The 24,992-nt window shown below is 42.5% G+C and overlaps 1 protein-coding gene and 1 long non-coding RNA gene across 2 annotated transcripts in view; one reads left to right on the top strand and one right to left on the bottom strand.

Moving 5' to 3' along the window:
• Positions 1 to 24,992, top strand: part of LOC143982534 (uncharacterized) — a 95,495-nt gene that overhangs the window by 19,430 nt on the left and 51,073 nt on the right. The gene's annotated exons all lie outside the window — the stretch shown is intronic.
• Positions 8,898 to 24,992, bottom strand: part of MDFI (MyoD family inhibitor) — a 34,695-nt gene continuing 18,600 nt past the window's right edge. The window contains exons 3-5 of the mRNA XM_077481364.1: positions 20,537 to 20,644; positions 14,511 to 14,702; positions 8,898 to 9,486 (exon numbers count right to left, since the gene is read on the bottom strand). Coding sequence (XP_077337490.1) covers positions 9,233 to 9,486; positions 14,511 to 14,702; positions 20,537 to 20,644 — 554 coding nt within the window. The 3' untranslated portion in view covers positions 8,898 to 9,232. The remainder of the gene's footprint in view (positions 9,487 to 14,510; positions 14,703 to 20,536; positions 20,645 to 24,992) is intronic.

Below are 24,992 nucleotides of genomic sequence, written 5' to 3'. Positions count from 1 at the left end.
TCGGGAAAGCATAGAGGTACCAAGGGCAGGAGAAAGAAAGGAGAAAGAGCAAAAAAAAAAAGAAAAGAAAAGAAAAAAACCCCAACGCCCAAACCCCCACCCCCTCCTGGATATACCTATTTTACCCAAATATCCCCTAACTCCACTAATAGGGGCATCCCTCCCTGGGTGAGTATACTGCCCACCCCTGGATTTCACCTCCTTCCCTCCTACATGTGGAATTAAAGGTCTCCCTTCTTGAGACCATCCCATCGTGGGCAGCATAACCATCGGTGTGGGTAATAGCCCCGGTACCCCCCCGGCACCACCCTTCAGTACAGAGCAACCAAAAAAAAAAAAATTTATGATTGCTAAGAAAAAAAAAGGAGACCTGAGAAAAAAAAGAAAGGGAGCTAGGAACAAGCAGATGACACCAGTAGCACGTAGGGCAGGGCGCAGGACAGGGCGGAAGGGGGGAGCCCTTTTGGTTTTTAGAAAATGTAATACTTATAGAGGGAACTCCCCCATTCCCCCCATCCCACCCACCGCCCCCCCATACTTCATGGTGTTTTACTCTCTCCTGTGTGTCCACCACTGCCAGTTTAATACCATCTTGGTCTGTCTCCACCTCTTCCACTCTATGCCCCAGGGCTACTATATCCTCTCTCAGGCCATCCATCATTTGTTTACATGATAGCTCTACTGCTGCAATTAATGATTGTATATCCGTTTTTGTAGGGAGAGCTCTCAATAGTTCCATAATATGGGTTGTAATATAGGTTGTGACGTTTGTTTTCTTATACCCCTTATATCCCTTCCTGGGGATCCTTCTGGGGATTTATCGGGGCTCACACCACCTGCTCCCCCCAACGGGGGTTCTCCCTTCACAGTCCACCTCTCATATATTTTCTGTTAAGGGGTCCACCTTTCTCAACCCTTTAGTCCCTTCTCCCGGGATATCCTGTGTCCCATACTGCCCCTGGGCTTCTTTATTAAACTCAGTCTCTATACTTTGATTTATCATTTATTTACCTTGGTTATTTTACAGACCCCGGCTGCATTCATATGCTTCTCTCTCCCGGCCAAGCCATCTTGCTCCTCCATCCCCAGCACTCCAATCAGTCTATCTCTAGCCAGTGTTAAACTTGTTAGGCTTCTCCTTTCAAATCCCGGCAGGCCTTGACCCTTCATTTGCATTTCTTTTTCATACCTGAGCCTTCCTTGGCTGACCTTGCATTCAGGAGATCCGGTGCCTTTCACATCTGGCTCTAGTTCTTTGGCTACTTTTCCTTGCTCTGCGCTCTGTGGGGACAGATATGCTCTCAGACCGCCTGTCTGCTGTCCCGTCTGAGGTTTCCTCTTACCGTCAGATTGCGGGGCAGTACGCCGGCATGTCGCCATGTCTAGCTTCAATCTCGTGAGAGAGCCTGGGTTCAGGAAGTGGGAGAGCCGTCTCACATATCACATCTGACTACAGCTCTGCACCGATCGGCTCAGGTTTCCCCAGAGCCCGGAGGTTCACCGCGCGCTCACGCAGCGCGTCTCATCTCCACACCATGCCCCCCGTCCTAAATTAATTTTCTAATAAATGTATAAAATTATTTTTATATTGTTGTTTTACTACATTTGTATTATTTTTGTTGTGCACCGCAATAGTCTGCCTGCTCTTTTTGTTTTGGTATTTCTCTGGCTGGGGACTAGAGTTACCACTATTTATTCCTTAATAAAAAACGTCATACTTACCTCCACTGTGCAGTTCCTTTTGCACAGATCCTCGTCTTCCGGGGTCCCTCGGCAGCTGTCTTGGCTCCTCCCTGCCACCTCTGGGAAGCAATCTCCCAAGGGGGTTAGCTTGCGGGCACGCTCCCGTATGATACACTTAGCGACCATAGCTGCCGAGTGTAGCACTCGTTCCCCCCCCCCCCCGGGCGCACGTGTCATTGAAAGCAGCGGGAGCCAACGGCTACGCTGCTATCAATCATCCAATGTAGAGCCCACAGGAGCTGAGCGAAAGCAATACAGGATCACGCCCACAGAGATTTGGGGCTCTGGTGGCATAGGATGCATTAAGGTGAAAAAACACAAAGCTTTAAAACCCCTTTAATCAAAGACATTAAATTGGGCCAGTCTACAGACATGCCATTGCTCAAACTGGACTGCATTACCATCGTAATGCAGCATATACTGTAAGTCATTTGTTTGGAAGTATCTGCAGATTAAAATTGTTTAAAAAAAATTATAGGTCATTTGTATCTCAACAGATAACATAGTTTTTTTTATATGAGAGCCACTAGCTTGAGTTTGAGGTCACTTGCTATAAAAAAATGCATTCTCTACTACCATTTTTAGGTTTTAACATTTTTAGATTGCAGCGTCCTGCCGCAGTGTTTTTCCCTGTTTTTTTTTTCTTATTTGTCGATGCTGGATGGATGCTGTGGGACATTATAATACATTACCTTACTTTTCTGATATCAGCTCAAATGACTTGTGGATCAGGCTGGTTAGCTTTGGGAGGAGGGTGCCATGCAATTTAATGATATTAAAAAAACATACACTAAACAATGGGTCCTCAACCTGTGGCCCTCCAGCTGTTGCAGAACTAAAAGTCCCATCATTCCTCTGCCTTTGGGAGTCATACTTGTAACTGACAGCATAGCAATGCCTCATGGGACATGTAGTTCCACAACAGCTGGAGGGCCACAGGTTGATCACGCACTAAACCCTTCTGAAGTTGATCTACCGATCGATTTCTCTTCAACCACCCTGTCGAAGTTTAGCTGCTCGATCAGCACTGCAGGCTATAGACTGCATCACTTATCAGTGTATTCTGATGGTGGGGAAGTCTCCTCACTGTCTAAATACAAAGATACTTCAAATGTGTGAATAGTGGAATTGGGTCAGTTTTTTTTCATTGAACTCGCTGGTTTGACTTGCCTTAGCACATACAAAGGGGCTATAGAGAAAATTAATGTGGTTAACCAATTCAACACTCACAACTGTGTACTACCTTAAAGTGGACCTTCAGTCATTTTTTCAACTATACATCTATTAAATCTTCTGCCCTTGTTGTTTTAACTTTGGATAGTAAAACATTTTTTTCTGCCAGTAAATACCTTATACAGCCCACTTCCTGTTTCTTGTCTGGTATAAAGCTTAGGCTTATGACATCATACACAGCTCTCTCTCACTCTGGTGAGAGTTTGCCAGGAAGGGAGGGGAGATGAGTCATAAGAGGACCAATAAAAGCTGCAGAGCTGGAGGTGTGCCTCTGTGTATGTAAATCCAGGAAGTGAACAGGCAGCAGCTTCAGCTGCCCACAGTTATATAGATGCAGCCAGACTTAGTGGATGGAGATTTTTGCAACATATTTGGGAATTACAGAATCACAGTACTGTATATATAAAATGATATGCAAAGTGGTTGGAGGGAAGCTTCAGAATGGCAAAGATGTTTTTATTACAAATTATGTGAGCAGACTGCAGTTCCTCTTTACCCAGATCCCGACAGGCTCAAGTAGATATACTTGCTGCAGAATGACTCTCCTGGGCGAAACCCCATATGGGTACAGCTTTCCCTTTAAGGGTCGATGCATGGCAGGTGTGACCGCCGCTGGCCATGCGCTCTCGCATGCACCAGAGCCAGCAGGGGGATTTGTGTGCATAAACACACAAATCCCTGTTCTGTCAGGGGAGAGGAGACATATCGTTTGTTCCTACTAAGTAGGAACATCGATATGTCTCCTCCCCCAGTCAGTCCTATCCCCATACAGTTAGAACACATCTAGGGAACACACTTTTAACCCCTTGATCACCTCCTAGTGTTAACCCCTTCCCTTCCAGTGACATTTACACAGTAATTAGTGAACTTTTATAGCACTGATCGCTGTATAAATGTCAATGGTTCCAAAAATGTGTCAAAAGTGTCCGATCCGTCCGTCGCATTGTCGCAGTACCGCTAAAAATCACGAATCACTGCCAGTACTAGTAAAAAATAAAAATGCTAAAAATGCCAAAATGTTATAATTTGCTAGATTTATGCCACTATACTTACATTTCTGCTACAAAGTGTGGTAAAGTTATTCACAGAAAAATTTTTTTTTTTTCTTAGAGCAACACTCAATAAAACATAAAACAAAATTAGTGAAAAAAATAACATTTTAAAATAATAATGGTAGAAAATAAAAATAAAAATTCAGCAGAAAAACTGAAAATGTATATCAAATACTTACCGTAATTTCCCTTTCCTGATAGTTTCCATAGCAGCATACGTGTGGGTTGGACCTGCCTCCATAACTACCCAATAGGACCCCTCTCCCATAATTTTCAGCTCTGGACTCCTTGCCATGTTTCGTAACTAGCCTACTCCAAGCATTGGGAGGGACTCCTGCTGCCATGGAGCCTATCAGGAAAGGAAAATTACGGTAAGTATTTGATATAAATTTTCCATTTTTCCTGACAGGCTCCATGGCAGAATATGTGTGGGAAATAACTCGCCAAACATACCCGAGTGGGAAAAATGCCGAGCAAAGAAAATACATTTATTTAACACCATCAACTGATAGCACTTACAAACCAAAATTAACGGATGAGAAGGCGGCTGGTTCAACACAATAGTGAGACACAAAAGTATTAATAGAAGACCAAGAGGCCGCTCTACATATAACTTCAGGTGCGACATGACGAGAGGCCACCCAGGAGGTCGACATGCTCTGAGTTGAGTGAGCAGTCACTGCCTCTGGAGGAGCCTGGCCCTTTGCTTTATAAGCCCTTTGAACGGTCTGTACAATCCAAGCAGAAATGGATCTAATTGAGGCCTATTTTCCTTTGTTTTTCCCATGTAGAAGAATGAAAAGAAAGTCTGTTTGTCTAAAAGGTTCCGTAACTTTCAAATATTGACTCAAAGTATGTCCCACATCAAGGGGATGGAAATCTTGACCCTCTGTTGTCCCAAAAGTAGGCAACACAATTTCTTGATTTTTGTGAAAAATAGATGTTACTTTAGGAATTGAGACCAGCATGGCAATTAACACTGCTCTGGAAAAAAGGTCAGGATTTCAGACACTCTTTTGGCTGAAGTTACTGCCACTAGGAAGACAGTCTTGAGTGTAAGGTCTTTGACTGATAGACGTTTGTCAGGATCTGTTCCAAGAGTGGAAAGGATATCTAGAACAAGAAGAAGATCCCATTTGGGAAACCTTGGTTTTCTTTGAGGTCTAATGCCCTGTACACAGGGTCGGACATTCCGACCACAAAATCCGTTGGATTTTTTCTGACGGATTTTGTCCGAAACTTGTGTTGCATACACACGGTCGGACAAAGTTTTCGGAAAATTTGATAGTTCGGAACGTGGTGACGTTCGTTGCGTACAACGGGACTATGTAGAGGCTAGTAGCCAATAGCTTTGGTCTCGTAATTTAATCTGAGCATGAGTGGCACTTGGAATTCTCTACAAACGATCGTAAAAAGTCGGATCAGATTTTTTTGTCTGAAAATTTTAGATCCTGCTCTCAAATTTTTTCCGTCTGAATTTCCGAAGGAAAAAGTCTGATAAAGCCCACACACGATCGAATTTTCTGATAATATAATCTGATCGGACCTTTGCCGTCAGAATTTCCAACCGCATGTAAAGGGCATAAGTCTGATAGCACCCTTAAAGAACTGACGAGCCAGAGAGTGATTAGCCCATGAAACTCCTGTAAACGCAGAGATGGCTGATATTTGTACATCAAGTGAACTTACTGCTAGAAGTAAATCCAAACCTGTTTGCAGAAAGCTAAGGATATCCTGGACTTCTGTAGAATCAGAAGGGTTAGGTCTAGAGGACATGTGTTCTGTGAACTTGGACCACATATGCTCGTATTCTCTATTAGTGCTTTTCCTTCTGGCATTAAGAAGAGTCGGAATGGATTCTTCGGAACCTAAGGCTTCGAGCCTTACCCTAACAAAAACCAGACCCTGAGGTGTAGATGAGCAGGACATGGATGTAGGGTTGTGCCTTGGGACAGAGGATCCGGCCTGAGAGGCAGAGGAATTGAGTCTTGATAACTGAGAAGTGTTAAGAGGACAAACCATGGCCTGTTGGGCCAGAACAGAATTATTGCTATGACTTCCACTTCCTCTGTTCTGAGCCTGCAGAGAAACTGGAGTATCACAGGTTCCGGAGGGAAGGCATACACCCTGTTGAACCTCCACCGGTCTGTTAGGGCATCTATCCCATAAGCTTGGGGATCCCAGAACCTCGAATAGTACTTGGGCAGCTTGTAATTGCATGGGGATGCAATTTATACACTTCTGGAGACACTCTCAGTGTCAGGAGCCATTTGAACACTTCTTTGTGTAGAGCAGAATAGGCACCAGCCTTTAGCGCCTCACACCATTTAAGGGTCCCATGACAACAGATGAAAATAATAATCAAAATAATTATTCCTGAACAAAATTGATTTGATCCTCTAAGAAAACAAATTCTAATTTAGGATGCTCTCCTAAATTGTATACAAACGATAGAAAAAATTCATTAAAGAAGCAAACAACAAAACACAAAACAAAAAACAAATCTTTTCATAAAAGACTCTATAGAGAAAATACTGTATTAATGTAATATATCCAATAACAAAGTACATAAACCATAGACATCAGGTTCACATTACAGTTTGTCCACTAAAAGCTCATCTTCTTTCAGCTGTAAAATGTTTTGGTACAGTAGTAACGGTCATCTCTATCTAACAACCGATGTGCACACTACTTAGTTCAAACCCACTAGAGTGCACACATGAGAAACCTCCAGAAATCTGCCAGAGGGACCCCAAGGCTTTGAATGCCTAGGGACCTCCACAGAGTTCAATTCAGAACTGATGGTGAACTAGTCCCTTCATCATCAATCTCCACTCATTGTCAGGTTTATTGGTTACTAAAACCTGCGAGCTAGGAAGCCAACAGCATCCTTAACAAACAGTGATAGATGGGGTGAGTAGTGTACAGAGCAATGCACAGAGAAAGTCACTCTGCCTTTCTCTGTACATCAACTTAGATTTGGTCTTAATTACCCACAATTTCGTTATCCCTGAACTGGAGGTAGTTCTTTTTGCATTTAGTGCAGCCATAGCGGTACTATGTAAAAGAGCTACCAGATTCTGGTCAATCTCTGAGGTGAAGCTACTGAAATAGGTGGCAGTGATTTTTGAATTTGGCACAGGCCTTTTGAAGGACCATACCAACAGAAAAGTGCTGTTAGTACTATATTAAAAGGTTACTCCACCTTCGTGGGAAAAAAAATATTGCAAAAAAAATAAAATAATAATAATATAGCATATACAAACGTGACACCATTAAAAAATGTTTTTTTTTTCAATCTACAGTGCTATAATTTTCTGTAAAATTAAAAGCAATATGGCAACCTGGAAGCATTCGTTACACAAATGGTGTATGGAGCGTCCCCCAGAAATGTAAAATCAGATTTTGGGCATCTTTGCATCCTCTGCAACAAATAATTCAGTTTTGTGAGTTACTCCCAAAGGGTTAATTGTGTCTAAAGAGATTCAGATCAGACCCTGCCACTTTCCTCATTAGAGGTTTGCAAGTGCAGTAGCTGATCAATAATGAAAAGTCGCTTCCATTCACATTCACTGGGCACATAGACACAGACAAACAGCTATTCTTCAGAGTAACAAAAGGTCTGAATCTGCAACAAAATTTGCTAACATCCCTGCAATATACACAGATCACCCAGAGGGGAATGTTTTTTTTCTCAACAAAAGTCGAATTACTCTTTTAAATTCCCTGGATAAGGTTTTATGACATCACAGTCATGGCTAGGCCCTGTATTATATGTTTAGTTAGTAAAATAAATATTTTGTATAAATAGTAACAGGTTACCTAACATAAGTTTAATAATTACTGAATTTAAGAAAAAAATGAAGTATATCTAAAGCCAAAACTTATTTTATTTTCACTTTGGCATAGTAGGAAATGGTTAAAACCCCTGTCAGTTTATATATTTTTTTATATTTTGCTATCTCTGTCTCATTGGAAAGATTTGTCTTTATTTTCTGTTATGTGGGCACAGCAAAAAGTAAGAAGAAATCTCTCTAGTGTAACGAAAATGCCCTCTTAGACAGTTGTCAATAAACCAATAGCTCTGTTGGAAGATGTCCCCCCTATGCCTGACCTGTTAACAACTAACATGGCACAATGTGTTAGTGGTTAGCACTTTCATCTAGTAGTAAAAAGGGTTGCTGGTTCGAATCCCAGCCATGACACTACCTGCCTGGAGTTTGCATGTTTTCTCTGTGCATGTGTGGGTTTCCTCCGGTTTCCTTCCACACTCCAAAGATATGCAGGTAGGCTAATTGGCTTCTGTCCATAATTGGCCCTAGTATATGAATGGGGATCTTGGATTGTGTGCTCCTTGAGGGTAGGTACAATTGTAGACATTCACTCAGGTTGAACTGGATGGACTAGTGTCTTTATTCAACCTTACTAACTATGTAACTATGTAACACAAAGCTGTGTTTTCCTTTTAATTTAGCCGCAGTGAAAGTGATCATGAGATAGACAAAAAGTCCAAAAAAAGCTTTGACTTTAGATATTTTTTAAATTATTTTTAGTAGTTTTGGGCTTTAGTTACATTTTAAAATAAAATTGATCCTAAAGAAATCCAGTAATGTGTATTTTGTTTTGCAAAATAACACATCATTATTATTTCAGATTAGACAGTTTAATGCATACATACAATATTTATTTGGTATACAATATCTCCAGCAAATAGCCACATAATGTGTTTGAAACACATTAGTACTGGGATTGACATGAGATACTGATATGTTAACCCAAGCTGTCATACATTTTTAATAAGTGTTCAAATTTTAAACTTGACAAAGTTAGTCTGTGCATTTCAAGTTTTGCCCATGTTGTATAGGTATGTATTATAACAGCATTTAATCAAACGCTTTACTTTGCAGAATAAAAATACTGTATATATTTACATTTTTTAGATTTTAAATTGTTTTGCAGCAGCTGAATACTTTCCTAGTTCTTCACAAGCTTCTTGAGTCAGGCATATTGGCTCAGAATATGGTTACTTTAAATGGCTCAGACCAGTCCCAATTTCACCAAAAATTCAAGTCCTGTGTTTACCAAATCCATTCATGGCACGTAGACTTTTAGAATTTCTCTGCATCTTTACATTTAGCCTTTAGGTGGTTTGCAGCGTATTATTCACATTGTATACAGTCTTGCTCCAGCTCTCTAGTGCCCTATTAAGAGGAGAAGCATAGACCACAACATTCCATGCAGATTTCAAGGCAGTCAGCTGATTCACAGCAGGCATCTACAATGCCACAGTCAGTGCTACATGAGTCTGCACAATCAGGACATCCACCAATGGAGCAGCATGAGCAGCATATCCCAGCAGAGTCAGAACATGAACCACATGTTAGAAGATCCAAAAGAATATTACACAGGGAAAGAAACTGACAGAACAGCAGAGCCAGGGTACAGTGTACACAGCAATCTGAAAAATAGTAAAGGTGCTTAGTGAGATACTAGAATTAGTATTAAAACATCTGTCTACTGAAATCCTTCTTATTCTGCGTACACACGATCAGACTATCCGGCGGACTTAGTCTGGTGGACAAACCGCCGGACTGTCCGCCAGACTGTCCAAAACGAGCAGACCTGCCCACACACGGGACTTTTTCAGCAGACTAGGTCCGCCGGACTATCCGCAGTATAGTGCGCCGGACTATCCGCAGTATAGTGCGCCGCACTATCCGCAGTATAGTGCGCCGCACTATCCGCCGTACTTTTGAAATGAACGGACTTGCTCACACACACAGAGGAAAGTCCGCTAATTTTGAGCGCGGCTCCAGGTAGCCGGGACCAGCGAAGAAAGCGTCGCTGGCCCCGTCACCTGGCATGGACTTAAAGGGGAATCCCTATGCCGAAAAACGGCGTGGGGGTTCCCCCCCTAAGTCCATATCAGACCCTTATCCGAGCATGCTACCCGGCCAGCCAGGAAAGGGGGTGGGGACGAGCGAGTGCCCCTCCTCCTGAGCCGTACCAGGCCGCATGCCCTCAACATGGGGAGTGCTTTGGGGAAGGGGGGACCGCGTGGCCCCCCCACCCCAAAGCACCTTGTCCCCATGTTGATGAGGGCAAGGGCCTCTTCCCGACAACCCTGGCCATTGGTTGTCGGGGTCTGCGGGTGGGGGGCTTATCGGAATCCAGGAGCCCCCTTTAATAAGGGGACCCCGGGTTACTGGCCCCCCCACCCTATGTGAATGAGTATGGGGTACAATGTACCCCTACCCATTCACCTGTGAAAAAAATTTAAAAAAAAACACAACACATAAGGGTTAAAATTGTTTATTGCACAGCTTGAGCCAGAGGCCCTTGTCCTCATCACCATGCGGCCCCCCTTCCCCAAAGCACCCCCATGTTGAGGGCACGCGGCCTGGTGCGGCTCAGGAGGGGGGGCGCTCGCTCGTCCCACCCCCTTTCCTGGCCGGCCAGGTAGCGTGCTCGGATAAGGGTCTGATATGGCCTTAGGAGGGAACCCCCACGCCGTTTTTTCGGCGTAGGGATTCCCCTTTAAGTCCATACCAGGTGACGGGGCCAGCAACACCTCCTTCGCTGGTCCTGGCTACCTGGAGCCGCGCTCAAAATGAGCAGACTTTTTTCCGGGCGGGAAAAGTCAATTTATTTCAAAAGTAAGGCGGACTAGCACACACAAGGCCGTATTGTCCGCTGAAATGCGAGTCCGGCGGACAGATTGATGTGCAAAACTACAATCTTAGCCTTATCCTTATCCTTAGCCAGAGCCCACACACGGGCGGATTGTTTGATTGTTTGATCGTGTGTACGTGGCTTTTCAGTAGATAATCTAATTCAAATTTTACTAACTCTAAATAAGGACTTTGTGTAGACTTAATATGATTATCTATCCCATGGTGCCATGGTGCACCCATAAGACTGTGCGTTACTTCATCAATATAAGATGCACAAGGCTACTGGCACATTTCTGTTGCCATCCATTTTGGGGCAAAATGGATGGCAACATAAAAAATAGCTCACTAGCCCCTAGCCATCGCATGCCATATGCCCAAATTCTGGAAGTGAAGAGCTGAAGAACCTTCAAGTGCTGACCTCTGGCTTTCAGCACCATGGACAGGACATACATCCTTCTAAACATACATTTTAGAGTTTTTTTTTGTAAATATTCAATCATGAGCAAGATTAGAAGCTGTTCCATGCACATTCTATTTTTTTAATTATTAAGATTTTGTTATTAGTTATAGAAAATGTTTTTATGGGTATAAATAGATATTACAAACTTACTTGGAAGCGTACAATTTCTGCCACAATTTTGAGGGGGGGGGGGGGGGCAAGACATGACAGTGGAGGAGTTGGAGAGGCAGAGTTTATAGGGTAAAACTTGGAAAAGGCAATTCCAATTCCATTCAGCTGAACCTGAGTTCAACCTGGACTAAAGCATGTCCTGACATCCATGGCCTGATGCCTGTGTGGGTCTTTGGGGAGGTGACTTAGGTCTAGAACCCCCTTTAAAATGAATGTGGGGATGAGGCCCTTGTCCCCTGTCAAGGCATCTTGTCCCTATCTTAATAGGGGCAAGGGCCTCATCCCCACTTTCCTGGCCCAGTGGATGTAAGAATCTGCTGGGGGTACTTTTTGGAATATGGAAGTCCCAGATATCTGGCACTCCTTGTATGTAGATAAGTATGCCTTATTACTCATTCACTATAAAAATTAGACAGTGAATAAAAAAGACACCTATGAAAAACTCTATTACAAAAAAAGTCCCACAACTTAAATTCAACAATAATCCTGTCATCCAGTGATGTAGATCCATCATCAGTCACGATCAGTGGCAACCTGAACAAAAAGACCCACCCACAACAATTATCTCCCACCAGACTCCTGTCGCAAACTAAAAATTCCAGGCACTACTGCTGTTAAACAGCAATCCCAGGAAACCTGGCTGAGATAATTGACCACATCAAGACAACTAATGCCGCATGCACACGACCGGACTTTCCGTCAGAATAAAAACGGTCTTTCCGACGGATTTTCCAACGGAGTTCCGACCAAACGGACTCGCTTACACATGATCACACCAAAGTCCGTTCGTTTCGAACATGATGACGTACGATGGGACTAGAAAAGGAAGTTCAATAGCCAGTAGCAAACAGCTTCCCTTGTGTCATATTTGGTCCATCGGACTAGGATACAGATGAACATCTTTCCCAATAGGAATTGATTCCGTCAGAAAGATTTAAAACATGTTCTATTTCCAGTCCAGTCTTAAGCCATAGGGTTCAATATTAAGTTGGCCCACCCTTTGCAACTATAACAGCTTCAACTCTTCTGGGAGGGCTGTCCACAGGGTTTAGGAGTGTATCTATGGGAATGTTTGTCCATTCTTCCAGAAGCGCACTGATGTGGACGAGAAGGCCTGGCTCGCAGTCTCTGCCCAAATTCATCCCAAATGTGTTCTGTGGGGTTGAACACATGACTCTGTGCAAGCCAGTCAAGTTTCTCCACCCCAAACTCGCTCATCCATGTCTTAATGGACCTTGCTTTGTGCATTAGTCCAAGTCATTTGGTGGAGGGGAGATTATGGTGTTGGGTTTTTTTCAGGAGTTGGGCTTTTCCCCTTAGCTCCAGTGAAGGGAAATTTTAAGGCGTCAGCATACTAAGACATTTTGGACAATTTCATACTCCCAACCTTGTGGGAACGCTTTGGGGATGGCCTCTTCCTTTCCCAACATGACTGCGCACCAGTGCACAAACAAGCTCCATAAAGACATGGATGAGTGCGTTTGGGGTGGAGGAACTTGACTGGCCTGCACAGAGTCTGCACAGTGCCTGACCTAACAAATACACTTCTGGAAGAATGGTCAAATGTTTCCATAGACACACTCCTAAACCTTGTGGACAGCCTTCCCAGAAGAGTTGAAGCTGTTATAGCTGCAAAGGGTGGGCCAACTCAATATTGAACCCTACGGACTAAGACTGGGGTGCGATTAAATTTCATGTGTGTGTAAAGTTCATGTGTGTAAAGGCATACGTTTTCAGACCCTGGCATAATTTATGATTTCTTGGCCATTTTTCAAAGAATATGAATAACACAAAAACTTTTCTTTCACTCATGGTTAGTGTTTGGCTAAAGCTATTTATTATCAATCAACTGTGTTTACTCTTTTTGAATCATAATGACAACAGAAACCAGCCAAATGACCCAGATCAAAAGTTTACAAACCCCCGTTCTTAATAACGTATATTGTCCCTTTAACATCAATGACAGCTTGAAGTCTTTTGTGGTGATTGTGAATGAGGATCTTGATCTTCTCCGATGGTAAAGCTGCCCATTCCTCTTGGAAAAAAGCCTCCAGTTCCTGTAAATTCTGGAGTGGCTCAATGATATTGAGGTCAGGAGACTTAGATGGCGACTCCAGAACCTTCACTTTATTCTGCTGTAGCCAATGACAGGTCAACTTGGCCTTGTTGAGAAGCGTTTATGGTTGTGGCCAAAAAGTTAAATTTTGGTCTCATCATTCCAAATGAATTTGTGCCAGAAGGTTTGAGGCTTGTCTCTGTAGGATACGTTGTGGCATTTGCGTAGTAATGGGCATAGTAATGGCTTTCTTCTGGCGACTCGACCATGCAGCCCATATTTTTTCAAGTGACTCCTTATTGTGCATCTTGAACCTTATTGTGCATTTCTTTGCATCCCAAACAATTTTTCTGACAGTTGTGGCTGAAATTTTAGTTGGTTTACCTGACCATGGTTTGGTTTCAACAGAACCCCTCATTTTCCACTTCTTGATTAGAGTTTGAACATTGCTGCAACTACCTTTTCACACAGATCCTTTGACAATTCTTTTGCTTTCCCTATGACTCAGAATCCAGAAATGTCAGTGCAGCACTGGATGAAAGATGCAAGGGTCTGCCAGGAGTCCAGAAACTCATTGACCTTTTATACACACACACTAATTACAAGCAAACAGATCACAGGTGAGGATGGTTACCTTTAATAGCCATTCCACTTGCACCAAATTGTAATGTAACTGTAATGTCTGCCCTCATGTTGTAAAGCGCTGCGCAAACTGTTGGCGCTATATAAAACCTGTATAATAATGATAATTCAAACCCCTTTGGGTCAACTTGTGTGCATGTTATCAGGCCAAAATGACATGTGTATGGAAACTTTTGATCAAGGTCATTTGGGTAGTTTCTGTTGTGATTATGATTTAAAAAGAGTAAACACAGTTCATTGATAATAAATGGCTTCCGCCAAACACTAACCATGAGTGAAAAACATTCTTTGTGTGTTATCATTCATATTTTCTGAAAAATGGTGAAGAAATCATAAATTCTGCCAGGGTATGTAAACTTATGAGCACAACTGTGTATATAGTTATTTATTTTTTAACAGAGAACATGGACCAAACAAAATGATGGTTGATAAATACAAAGAAGCAATAGTTGCAATGAGTAAAATTACATGGAGCATACCCTCTTGTGCGCCAGGTGGGAGGAAAGGAGGCTCAGTTCCATCTTTACTTGCTTGACTGGACTGTTTCTCTAGCTGTGGCTGAGAAGACTTTTTTTTCTGAGAATTGTTCTTGGGAACATTATACCCTGAATAAGGATGACTGTTGTTACTTTTTGGAGCTTTTGTCACAGGAGGAACTATCGGAGAAACACCTGCAAGAGAAAGCGTTTGAGAGTTACTTCATAATAGATTATAAACTGCTTACTATCACAAGCAAATGTAGATTTACATTCTTGCTTACTTAAGCTAGTTTTGCAAACATACATTTTTTTCTTGGTAACTAACCCTTACAGAGTACCTGCACCTATATAAGTATTAGATGATCATAAGACCCGTCTTCCAATTGTTCTGATACAGATAAACTGCAGAAAAAAAAAAATAATAATAATTAAGCCCATTATATAAAAAATAAGTAACTCAAGAACCTCTAGTTCACACCAGAATGCAGCACAGGAAACTCACATTCTGCGCACGTTTCCCACATTGCATTAAAAACACACCACATTTGTGATCTGCAATGGGTGTTAATATTAACTTAATGACACCCCAAATGCAGGTTACAAACACGGTGCATTTGCCTGTACCAGATCGTGTGGTACAGTAGTACCATGTGATCCTGTTTCTGTGCATTTTTTAAAGTAGTGCATTAATCTCACAGGAACGGACAGCACATTCCTGTATGATTCATGATTTGAAACTACTCTAAATCAAGGGAAACAACTTGTACAGTAATGCGCAGAGGGCTCAACTTGTAATTGTACTGTTGGAGATTTTACCTCACTTCCCTTCTGATAAAATATTGTCAGCAGGACAAGAAATTTCTCTAATGAAGTCTAGTAAAAAAAGTTAAAACCTAACAGGGGTTTTAACACTATCTCATCTAAAAATAGAAAAAACAAAGTTTTATTTGGGAATATACTTTAACCCTGCAAAGCACAAATCACTATGGAACTTATTTTATGAACAGGAAATTCTTAGAATAGAATGCCCACAGTCTGTATTTTTATGTTAGAACACACCTATTCACTGAACCCAACAGAAGGAAAATAGGACGTAAAGCAGAGTTCCAGCCTCTAATTTTTTTTTTTTTTAAGTCAGCAGCTAGAAATAACGTAGCTGCTGACCTTTAATGTAGTGTAGGATTTTTTCCACCCAAGTTATGTTAAATAATGCAATGTTCTGTAGGTAAGAGTTTGGCTCCCTCTAGTGTCCTTTCTTTTAAGACTTTTGTTTAGTTTCTTTGAAGCAGTGTTACAATGCATTGTGGGATTGGTAGTTTAAGCAGGGAGTAACTCATGGGCTTGGCTCAGTTTGAGAACTACTGGCCCACAATGTCCAGTTCACCTACCCACAATGCCAAGTCTCAGAACAGCCTGCTGGGTAAGCAGATAAAAGGCACAGGCGTGGTATGTTTCCGGCCCCTTGGGATGCCATTCAAAGCCTGCCTGCAAGGAAGTCTGTGTGTGACTGATAGACTGCGGCCTGAAAGGAATCGTTGGCCTCTGAGGAGCTCCAGAGCACAGTCAGCTAGACCAGCATGCGGATGGACCAGAGGACCCAAGATTTCTAAAGGTTTCCTGCATTACAGTTACATCAGCCATCAGAAGGAGCGGTGAGGTGTGACGGCACCAGCTTGGATCGGGACTGAGATACCAGGAAAGGAACCTTGCAAGCATCTGGGCCTGTTGTGGGCACTCGCCCAGATCAATATAGTGTTCTGTTGCTGTGTTAGTTAGTTACAGACTGCTGGTGGGATTTGTAGTCCCACAGAAGTGTTCTCATTCATCCATAGACTGTATATAGTGGAACTTCAGGGTTTACTTTCCCTGTACTGCAAAGTAAATGATGAGTTGTGTTCCCTCATTAAGGAAGAAGTTCTACAGGTGTCTTGCATGGATTTACAAATACTGCAGTCTAATACCTTGAGCTAGCTAAAGAAGAAGAAGACAAGAGACTTTGTCATTTGCTATAAAACAGCACAACTTCGGTTTGCAGAATGAACAGTCTATTGCAACCTGGGGGGAGCCCTTGGATCTATGATACAAAGTTATATTGTATTGTGCTATTGTATGTTTATAGCATTGTGCTGCAGAATTGGTATGTGTGTGCTCGAAGGGTTCAGTGGAAAGGTGCTCAATATAGTTACTGATTGGTATTGGGTACCTGTCCCACTGTGCACCTGTTTGCATACGCTCTCTATGGTGATCCTTGAATACAGTTTCACATTTACATTGACTTTTATATTGCTATTTATTGTCTCTGAGTTATCACAATGTGAATTGTGTTAAACTTTTACCTCAGTAAACTTTTACTTTAGATGGATAATTGATACCCTGTGTGAGATTCTACCTATTATTACAGCTGGTGAAGTGACAAGTACCAAGGTGATGGTAAATATACAGTACAGTGTGTTATTACTGTGTTTTTCTTTACCATTGGGTCTTGCACTAACATTATCACACAGGTGTGCCAGAGGGGTTGAGTCTGTTCTTGGGGTTGATAGGCAGAGTACAGGATTAAATATACATCAGCAGCTCCTATGGGGGTGAGTGCTACATATATAATATGTCCAGGGAACACGCAATGTCGTATTAAAGCTTTCAGGCTTCATAGCCGGTATCATACTGCTCATGCACAAGTCGCTCTGGGCATTCTGAAATGCCCCATCATCTTCTGGGACACACACAGGTCCCAGAAGGCAGCAGGGGGGGGGGTAGGAGAAGGGGCTGATGCAAATCCATAGATGACGTACCTCGCCGTTGCAAGATAGGATTGAAGTCCTGCTGGAAAATTATAGGTTGGTTTACACCTACTTTTATTCTATCCTGGAACTCCACTTTAAAGTAGAGCTATAGATGAAAGTCCTTCCCAAATTTACATACTTGTTTCGTCGTTCCCCTCAATGGATCCCCAAGTCATTCTTTTCCCAACTAAACAAAAAATTTTCTTCCTTTCTTTGGGGTCCACGTCCCCCCAGCTTTAAGCTATCTACCTTAATGCGCCCTTGTTTGCAGGGGGGCTTAGCATTCCCGGACTGTCATAAATACTTCATTGCGGCTCAATTGATCACTGCATCTTGGTGGCTTGTTCCAGATAGAGCCAACTCGGCTTGCTCCACTGAGGCTGCGGTGCTGCAGTCTAAGGAGGCCTTGTCGAATCTCCTTTTGCGGGGTTCAAAGGCTCCATATGACCTAACCCCTTCCATGCGTACCACCCTTAGGGCCTGGAGGGAAGGTTTGACCTGTGAGGGGTATCCTTGGACCACTGTATCCCTAAACGCCCCGCTCTGGAACAATCCCTACCTACAGCACTTTCTCGAGATCTCAGACCCTGTGGTATGGGCTAGGTACCACATCAGGGCTCTCTCTGACATCACTGGAGATCTTACAATATTCTCCTTTGATCACCTAATATCTCATCACAATGTCCCGTTCTCGCACAAATTCAGATATCTACAGTTGTCCCATGCTTTCAGGGCTCAGTTCCCTCCAGGTGAGGGGCAGATGGTGCCGTCCGACCTTGAGCGGACTTCGCAATTTGATTGTACCGAAAAACCCACCTCAGTGCTGTATGCACATCTCCTCCGGGTCTCTTCTCCTGGGCTGTCCAGGCTCCACCAGCAATGAGGCCGGGATATTCCGGGGATGGACTCGGAGGATTGGGAGGACGTGTGGGACTTCCCCTTTAGAATACTGGTTTCCTTGAGAGATCGCCTCATTCAATATAAGATTGTCCATAGGGCGTATCTTACTCTCGCTCGGGATCACAAGATGAAGTCTTCTCTCTCCCCGGAATGCTGGCATTGTGACCATGCTCCCAGGGACTATATCCACATCTTTTGGTCCTGCTCGGTAATTGCAGGTTTCTGGTCGCAGATTCTTTTGGAGGTGAGTGAGCTGCTCAGTATCTCTATTGATCCTACCCCAAAAATATGCCTGCTGGGGTTGGTGGAGGACCTGGTGCCCAAAGTGGCTGAGAGAACCCTGTTGGGTCTCCTACTGTTCTATGCCAGGAAATCCATTGTCCTATCCTGGAAGCGAAAGACTCCTCCCTCTATAGGCTCATGGAAATTACTGGTTAACAATGTAATACCCCTTTACAGGGACACCTATGCACACAGAGGCTGTCCGAAAACACATGACAAAGTCTGAAGTACCGTATATACTCGAGTATAAACCGAGATTTTCAGCCTCTTTTTTGAGGCTGAAAGTGCCCCCCTCGGCTTATACTCGAGTCATCGCCATCTGCCTGTTCGATCAGCGTGTCGAGCAGACAGACGGCGGCCATTCTACTATTCAAAAGCCGCGCCTCCGTCTGTGATAGGCGGAACACTCAATTTCCCAGCAGTCAGTGGTCCGCCTATCACGGACATCCGCTCATCCTCATACTACAGACGAGGATGAGAGGATGTCCGTGATAGGCGGAACACAGACTGCTGGGAAATTGAGGGTTCCGCCTATCACAGATGGAGGCGCGGCTTTTTGAACAGTGGAATGGCCGCCGAGGCGCCGACGAAGAGCGGCGATCCTGGCATGGCAGAAGGACGGAGGCTCGGGACGGGACGGAACGGAGGCTCGGCTCAGGACGGGACGGAGGCTCGGGACACAGGTAGGCTGGACACACAAGGCTGCACGGACACACACGGCTGCACGGACACACACACAGGCATGGATGGACACACACACAGGCATGGATGGACACACACACAGGCATGGATGGACACACACACAGGCATGGATGGACACACACACAGGCATGGATGGACACACACACAGGCATGGATGGACACACACACAGGCATGGATGGACACACACACAGGCATGGATGGACACACACACAGGGATGGATGGACACACACACAGGGATGGATGGACACACACACAGGGATGGACGGACACACACACAGGGATGGACGGACACACAGGGATGGACCGACACACACACAGGGATGGACGGACACACAGGGATGGACAGGCATGTCTCACCCTCCGCTTATACACGAGTCAATACGTTTCCCAGTTTTTTTGGGGTAAATTGGGGGCCTCGGCTTATATTCGGGTCGGCCTATACTCGAGTATATACGGTAAGTGGTTAGCGGAATCCTCCACTGCTTAATTAAATAACCTCTCTGAGATATGTTGGCCCTCCTTGGTGTCCTAATAGACCAACCCGGGTTCGTGGGAGAATCTAGGTGAGCTAGCTTATTGTTAGTCCCCCCCATGGAGCAAAAGCTTTTACAATCTATTGCTGTTGTTATACTATGGTAGTCATAGATATTCTAATGTTTTCTGATATTATAACAATACTTTGTGACCCCTGCATGGGTCCCTTCCGTGTTGACGGCCAGATGTTGGATGAGCTGTTGTGTGTCTGTATTGTTTTGTTTGTTTGGGGGGAAAAAAAAGTAAAAAAAAAAAAAAAAAGTAGAGCTATACCCATTAATTTAACCATTTCCCAAAACAGTTACATTCAAAGCATGCCGTGAATGATAACTGTCACATTTGCTCGTGCTCTCAACTGAACTTTCAAATGATCTAATGGCTGTTGTCATAACTGATTAGAGTTGCAGCACTATGGCAACTGCAGATCAAACAGAGAAGACGACAGCTTTGTTTGCTGTAAAAGATAGGCGGATTTAGTTCCACTTTAAAGCGGAAGTAAACCCAAAGATCTAACTGTTTAAACAAAAACATTGTTGAATGTAACTGTCACATTGGTTGTGCTCTCATCTCAACTGTCAAACCATCCAATAGCTGGTGATCCTAACTGATCACATGTACAGCATCATGGCAGCTGAAGATTAAACAGAGGCAAAGATGGCAGCTTCCATGGATAAAAATAATAGGAGGGTTTGCTTCCACTTTAAGTAATTTTGTCATTTTGGTTACCTCCGCCTGCCTTTAATTTATCTGAACTTTGTAATATGGGAATACAACATAAAAGAATGTGCTTGGTAAATAAAAATTTTAAAATCTTAACATTTACCTATATTTGGCAAAGGTTCACTATTTTCTGACGTTTGTGTTATCCCATTTATTGATGCCTTTATTTTATCCTGCTTTATTACTGCCTCTTCTTCTACACAGCTGGGTTCTAAAAAAAAAAGTAGAGAATAAGGTTTTTAGCAGATTTACAAAGGGTATTTTACATTATAAGGTTAATTAAGGCAGAAGGGGTTGAAAAACTGGTAATTTCATGCATCCCTGTAGATGTTGTGGTAACAAATAAAAGCTATAGCTATAGCCAACCAGAACATGATTAGTTTGGCTGGATTGATGCCAAAATGGGAAATAAATTCCTTGCCCATTTGAAAAATGAAGGGTTTTGGCCTCCTTTGCTATAACCAATACATTTTTTTTTTAAGGACTGCTGCTGTCTAGTAGTACAAGTGAGTTTAAAATTGAGCCCACTGCCCTCAGGACATTTTAAGGGTAACGAATAAAAACACAGTCACTTTTTTGTCCGCCAGACATATAGTTTTATCGTTTGGTTTTGAGGCCAAATAATAAAATGTTAGTCTTATCTGACCTTTTTCTATGTGGCCTCAGAATCTTTAAGGTGCGTTAAGGCTCGGTCCACATCATGTTTTTTTTTCATGCATACATTATTTTTAACATGGGTTACTTTGGAACACGTTCACATCAATGCCTTTTTGTGCCTCTGCATTTTTGGAAAGGGTCTGAGACTTTTTTTAAATGCAAAACTGTGCTTTTTTGGTTCAATTACCTCAATGGAGAAGCTGCAGAAAAGCATGTAGTGCGTTTTTACTGCAAATTGCATTTTGCATTTTCTTTTTAGCTGCCCAACAACAAATATGCCAAAAAAAGCATAATGCCATGTAAACACACGTGGAATGTCCAACAGAAAAAGTCAGATGGAAGCTTTTCCTCATATATTCCGATCGTGTGTATGCCTCATCAGTGTTTCAAAATATTTCCGACGGAACCAATTCCTTTCGAGAAAACCGCTCGTTTGTATGATGTTTTAATGGACCAAAAATGACACATGTTCTGAAGCAAATACAAGACTGAGGCTATTGGCTACTGACTATTAAACTTCCTTTTTCTAGTCCTGACATATGTGTTGTGCGTCACCACGTTGTTAACGATCAGATTTTGGTGCGATCAAGTGTACGCAAGACAGTTTCAGCAGAACTCTGTCGGAAAAGCCTTCGGAGTTTATTCTGATGGGAAAACGGGTCGTGTGTATGTGGCATAAGAAATGCAAATCGCAAATGCAGTAAAATCGCTGTAAAATTGCAGTTAAATAACCTGCAAAATCACTGCAGAAATGCTCAAAAGCAAACTGTATAGATGTGAATAGAGCTTAATGCCCCATACACACAATTCGAAAATCAGACGACAGATCGTCTGACTTTTTTTAGCTCGATTGTCACAAGTAGAAATTGAATAGGTTACTAAAGTTCCAAACATTCTAGTAGGACGGAATAAAAATTTGGAGGTGATGTAATGTGTTGTAGTGTATTTGTATTGTATTTTCGGATGACAACTGTACTGATTAAATGAAAATCGTACAATCTGGTATCATACGGAAAAACATTTTGTGCTTGTCCGATCAGATAATATCAGATGAACTGTCGTGATCGGCCCATCAATTATCTCACGATTGATTTGAAAGCAGTATTTTTTTGTAATGATTTTCAGATCACGTTTACGGGCCATTAGGGTTGGTTCACACCACAAAAACACACTCCAGATCCATTCCAGATGAGTTTCTGCATGTGTGTTTTTAATATGTTCTGGTTAATTTTTTATGCATTTCTGGATGCATTCAAGATGCTTTTTCATAAAATCCATGAAAGTAAAAAACCTTGAGCTTTTACAACCACTTTAACATAAATATCACTCTTCCAATACCCACACCAGTTAATCATAAATAATGTAAAGTGACAAAATAAACATTAAAGTGCAACCGTCGTTTGCAACCCAAACGACAACCTAAAAAACAATGTAGTTTATAGACGCTTTTCACAAGCCAATTAATATACACATACTGGGATTTTATTTTACCAAAGACATGTAGCAGAATACAGGCTATCAGCTGGTGCACGGTGATGTCCCTGGATTTTCTCCAACCGACTCATTTCCCTGTAACAGACATCGACTGGGAGCACAATGTCGATGCTTGTTACAGTGAAACGTGTTGGTCGGAGAGAATCCCGTGATGTCACCACGTACCAGCTGATAGCCTGATAGCTCCCGAGCTGTTTTCTACTGTATACTACAATTTGCTGTACTATGAAGTTCCTCTTTTTCTTTTAAAAAACCCATTTGAAATACCTATTGGAGAAGTTTGGAGTGGAGTAAAAAGGGAAGTTATTTATCTATCCTGTTATCTGTGACGGAAGAGAGCGGCTATCCCCATTGAGGAGACCAGGTGGAACATCACATTACTGCCGTTGCTAGAGTGAATGGAAATCATTAATTAATCTTGGTGTTCCTAATGGGGAAGTTTGGCTGGCTTGGCGGGCTTGTTCTTAGGAGTAGACCAGGTGAAATGCCACTGTAGAGTGCTGCTGTTACCAGGTGAGGTGGACCCTTATAATTTGGGGTCCATCATATTCGGTAAGAGGTCATCTGGCTCAATTAAAGCTTATTTCTTCTATCCAGTTTTGAAGTATTTGATCAATTTTGTCATCACCTTGCCACTTTGTTTCAGTTTGGACTTTATTTTGATACACCAAACATAAATATTTTGTGTGGATTCTGACTTTAGAGTTTGGTTTGGGACTTTTTACACCTTATCACTATACTAATTAGTTTTTTAGTGATTAATTCATTTTCTTTAAATATATCAATTTTATTAATTGTGTTGCACGTTTTTTACTCATGGCTTTTACATATTGTGTTGTGAAAGTTTTTTTGGTGCAATCTTCTTTGAACCCGAGGGTAATTAGGGAACTCAGTCGAGTAATTGCCAGACCATTGTTCCTAATTTTTACTGACAGTCTACTTACTGGAATGATACCAGTGGATTGGAGAAAAGCCAATGTAGCACCAATATTTAAAAAGGGCCCAAAATACATCCCTGGGAATTACAGACCAGTTCTCCTAACATCAATAATATGCAAGCTCTTGGAGGGGATGATAAGGGACTATATACAAGATTTTAGTAATGAAAACGGTTTCATTATCAGTAATCAGCGTGGATTCATGAAGAATCATTCTTGCCAAACCAATCTATTAACCTTCTATGAGGAGGTGAGTTGCCATCTAGATAAAGGAAGGCCCATAGACGTGATGTATCTGGATTTTGCAAAAGCATTTGACACGGTTCCCTATAAACGTTTACAGTAGAAAATAAGGTCTGTTGGCATGGACCATAGGGTGAGTACATGGATTGAAAACTGGCTACAAGTTCAGAGGGTGGTGATAAATGGGGAGTGCTTGGAATGGTCAGGGGTGAGTAGTGGGGTCCCACAGGGTTCTGTGCTGGGACCAATCCTATTTAATTTGATCATAAATGACCTGGAGGATGGGGTAAACAGTTCAATCTATGTATTTGCTGACGATACTAAGCTGACGATACTAAGCTAAGCAGGGCAATAATTTATGCACAGGATGTGGAAACCTTGCAAGAAGATCTGAACAAATTAATGATGGGACAACTAAATGGCAAATGAGGTTTAATGTAGAAAAATTTAAAATAATGCATTTAGGTGGCAAAAACATGAAATCTACTCACTAGGGGGAGAACCTCTGGGGGAATCTAGGATAGAAAAGGACCTGGGGGTCCTAGTAGATGACAGGCTACAAGGGCGAGTTTAGAGATTGGTGATAAATGGGGAGTACTTGGAATGGTCCAATGTGGAAATTTAGAGTCCCTTAGGGTTCCGTCCTGGGACTAATCCTATTTAATTTATTCATAAATTACCTGGAGGATCTCAGTTTTTGCAGATGATACTAAGCTAAGCAGGGCAATAGCTTCTCCACAGGATGTGGAAACCTTGCAAGAAGATCTGAACGAATGAATGGGGTGGGCAACTACACGGCAATGAGGTTTAATGTAGAAAAATGTAAAATAATGCATTTGGGTGGAAAAATATGGGGGAGAACCTGTCAGGGCTGGGCTCATCCCTTCCTTCTCTGAGCTGGCCGCTCAGCTGTCAGCTAATTGCCAGCTCCTATGTCGTCACAGTTACTCAGCTATTTGTGTATATCTATTTATAATAAAATATGAGTAAATTTTATGAACTATTATTTTTTTGATTATTACATGATACCGCAATAGTCCCTATTGTTCCCACTTAACTACTAGGAAACTCTCTCATTTTGAGTTTTTTCCTTGATGTTTTGAGCGTATGCTCAGTTTTCTCATATACAGTTACTCAGCTGTTGATGATATCCTGCTCGTCAGTCCTGCCTACTTAAGCTGTCCAGCCCAGAGGATCTCTGCCTTTGCCTTAGTCAACATCACAGAG

This window comes from Lithobates pipiens, unplaced genomic scaffold, assembly GCF_037356315.1.
Source record: "Lithobates pipiens isolate NorthernLeopardFrog02 unplaced genomic scaffold, aLitPip1_a1.2 Scaffold_16, whole genome shotgun sequence".
Classification (NCBI taxonomy): Eukaryota; Metazoa; Chordata; class Amphibia; order Anura; family Ranidae; genus Lithobates; species Lithobates pipiens.
The sequence above is the reverse complement of the archived record's forward strand: the minus strand, read 5'-3'. Positions and strand labels throughout refer to the sequence as shown.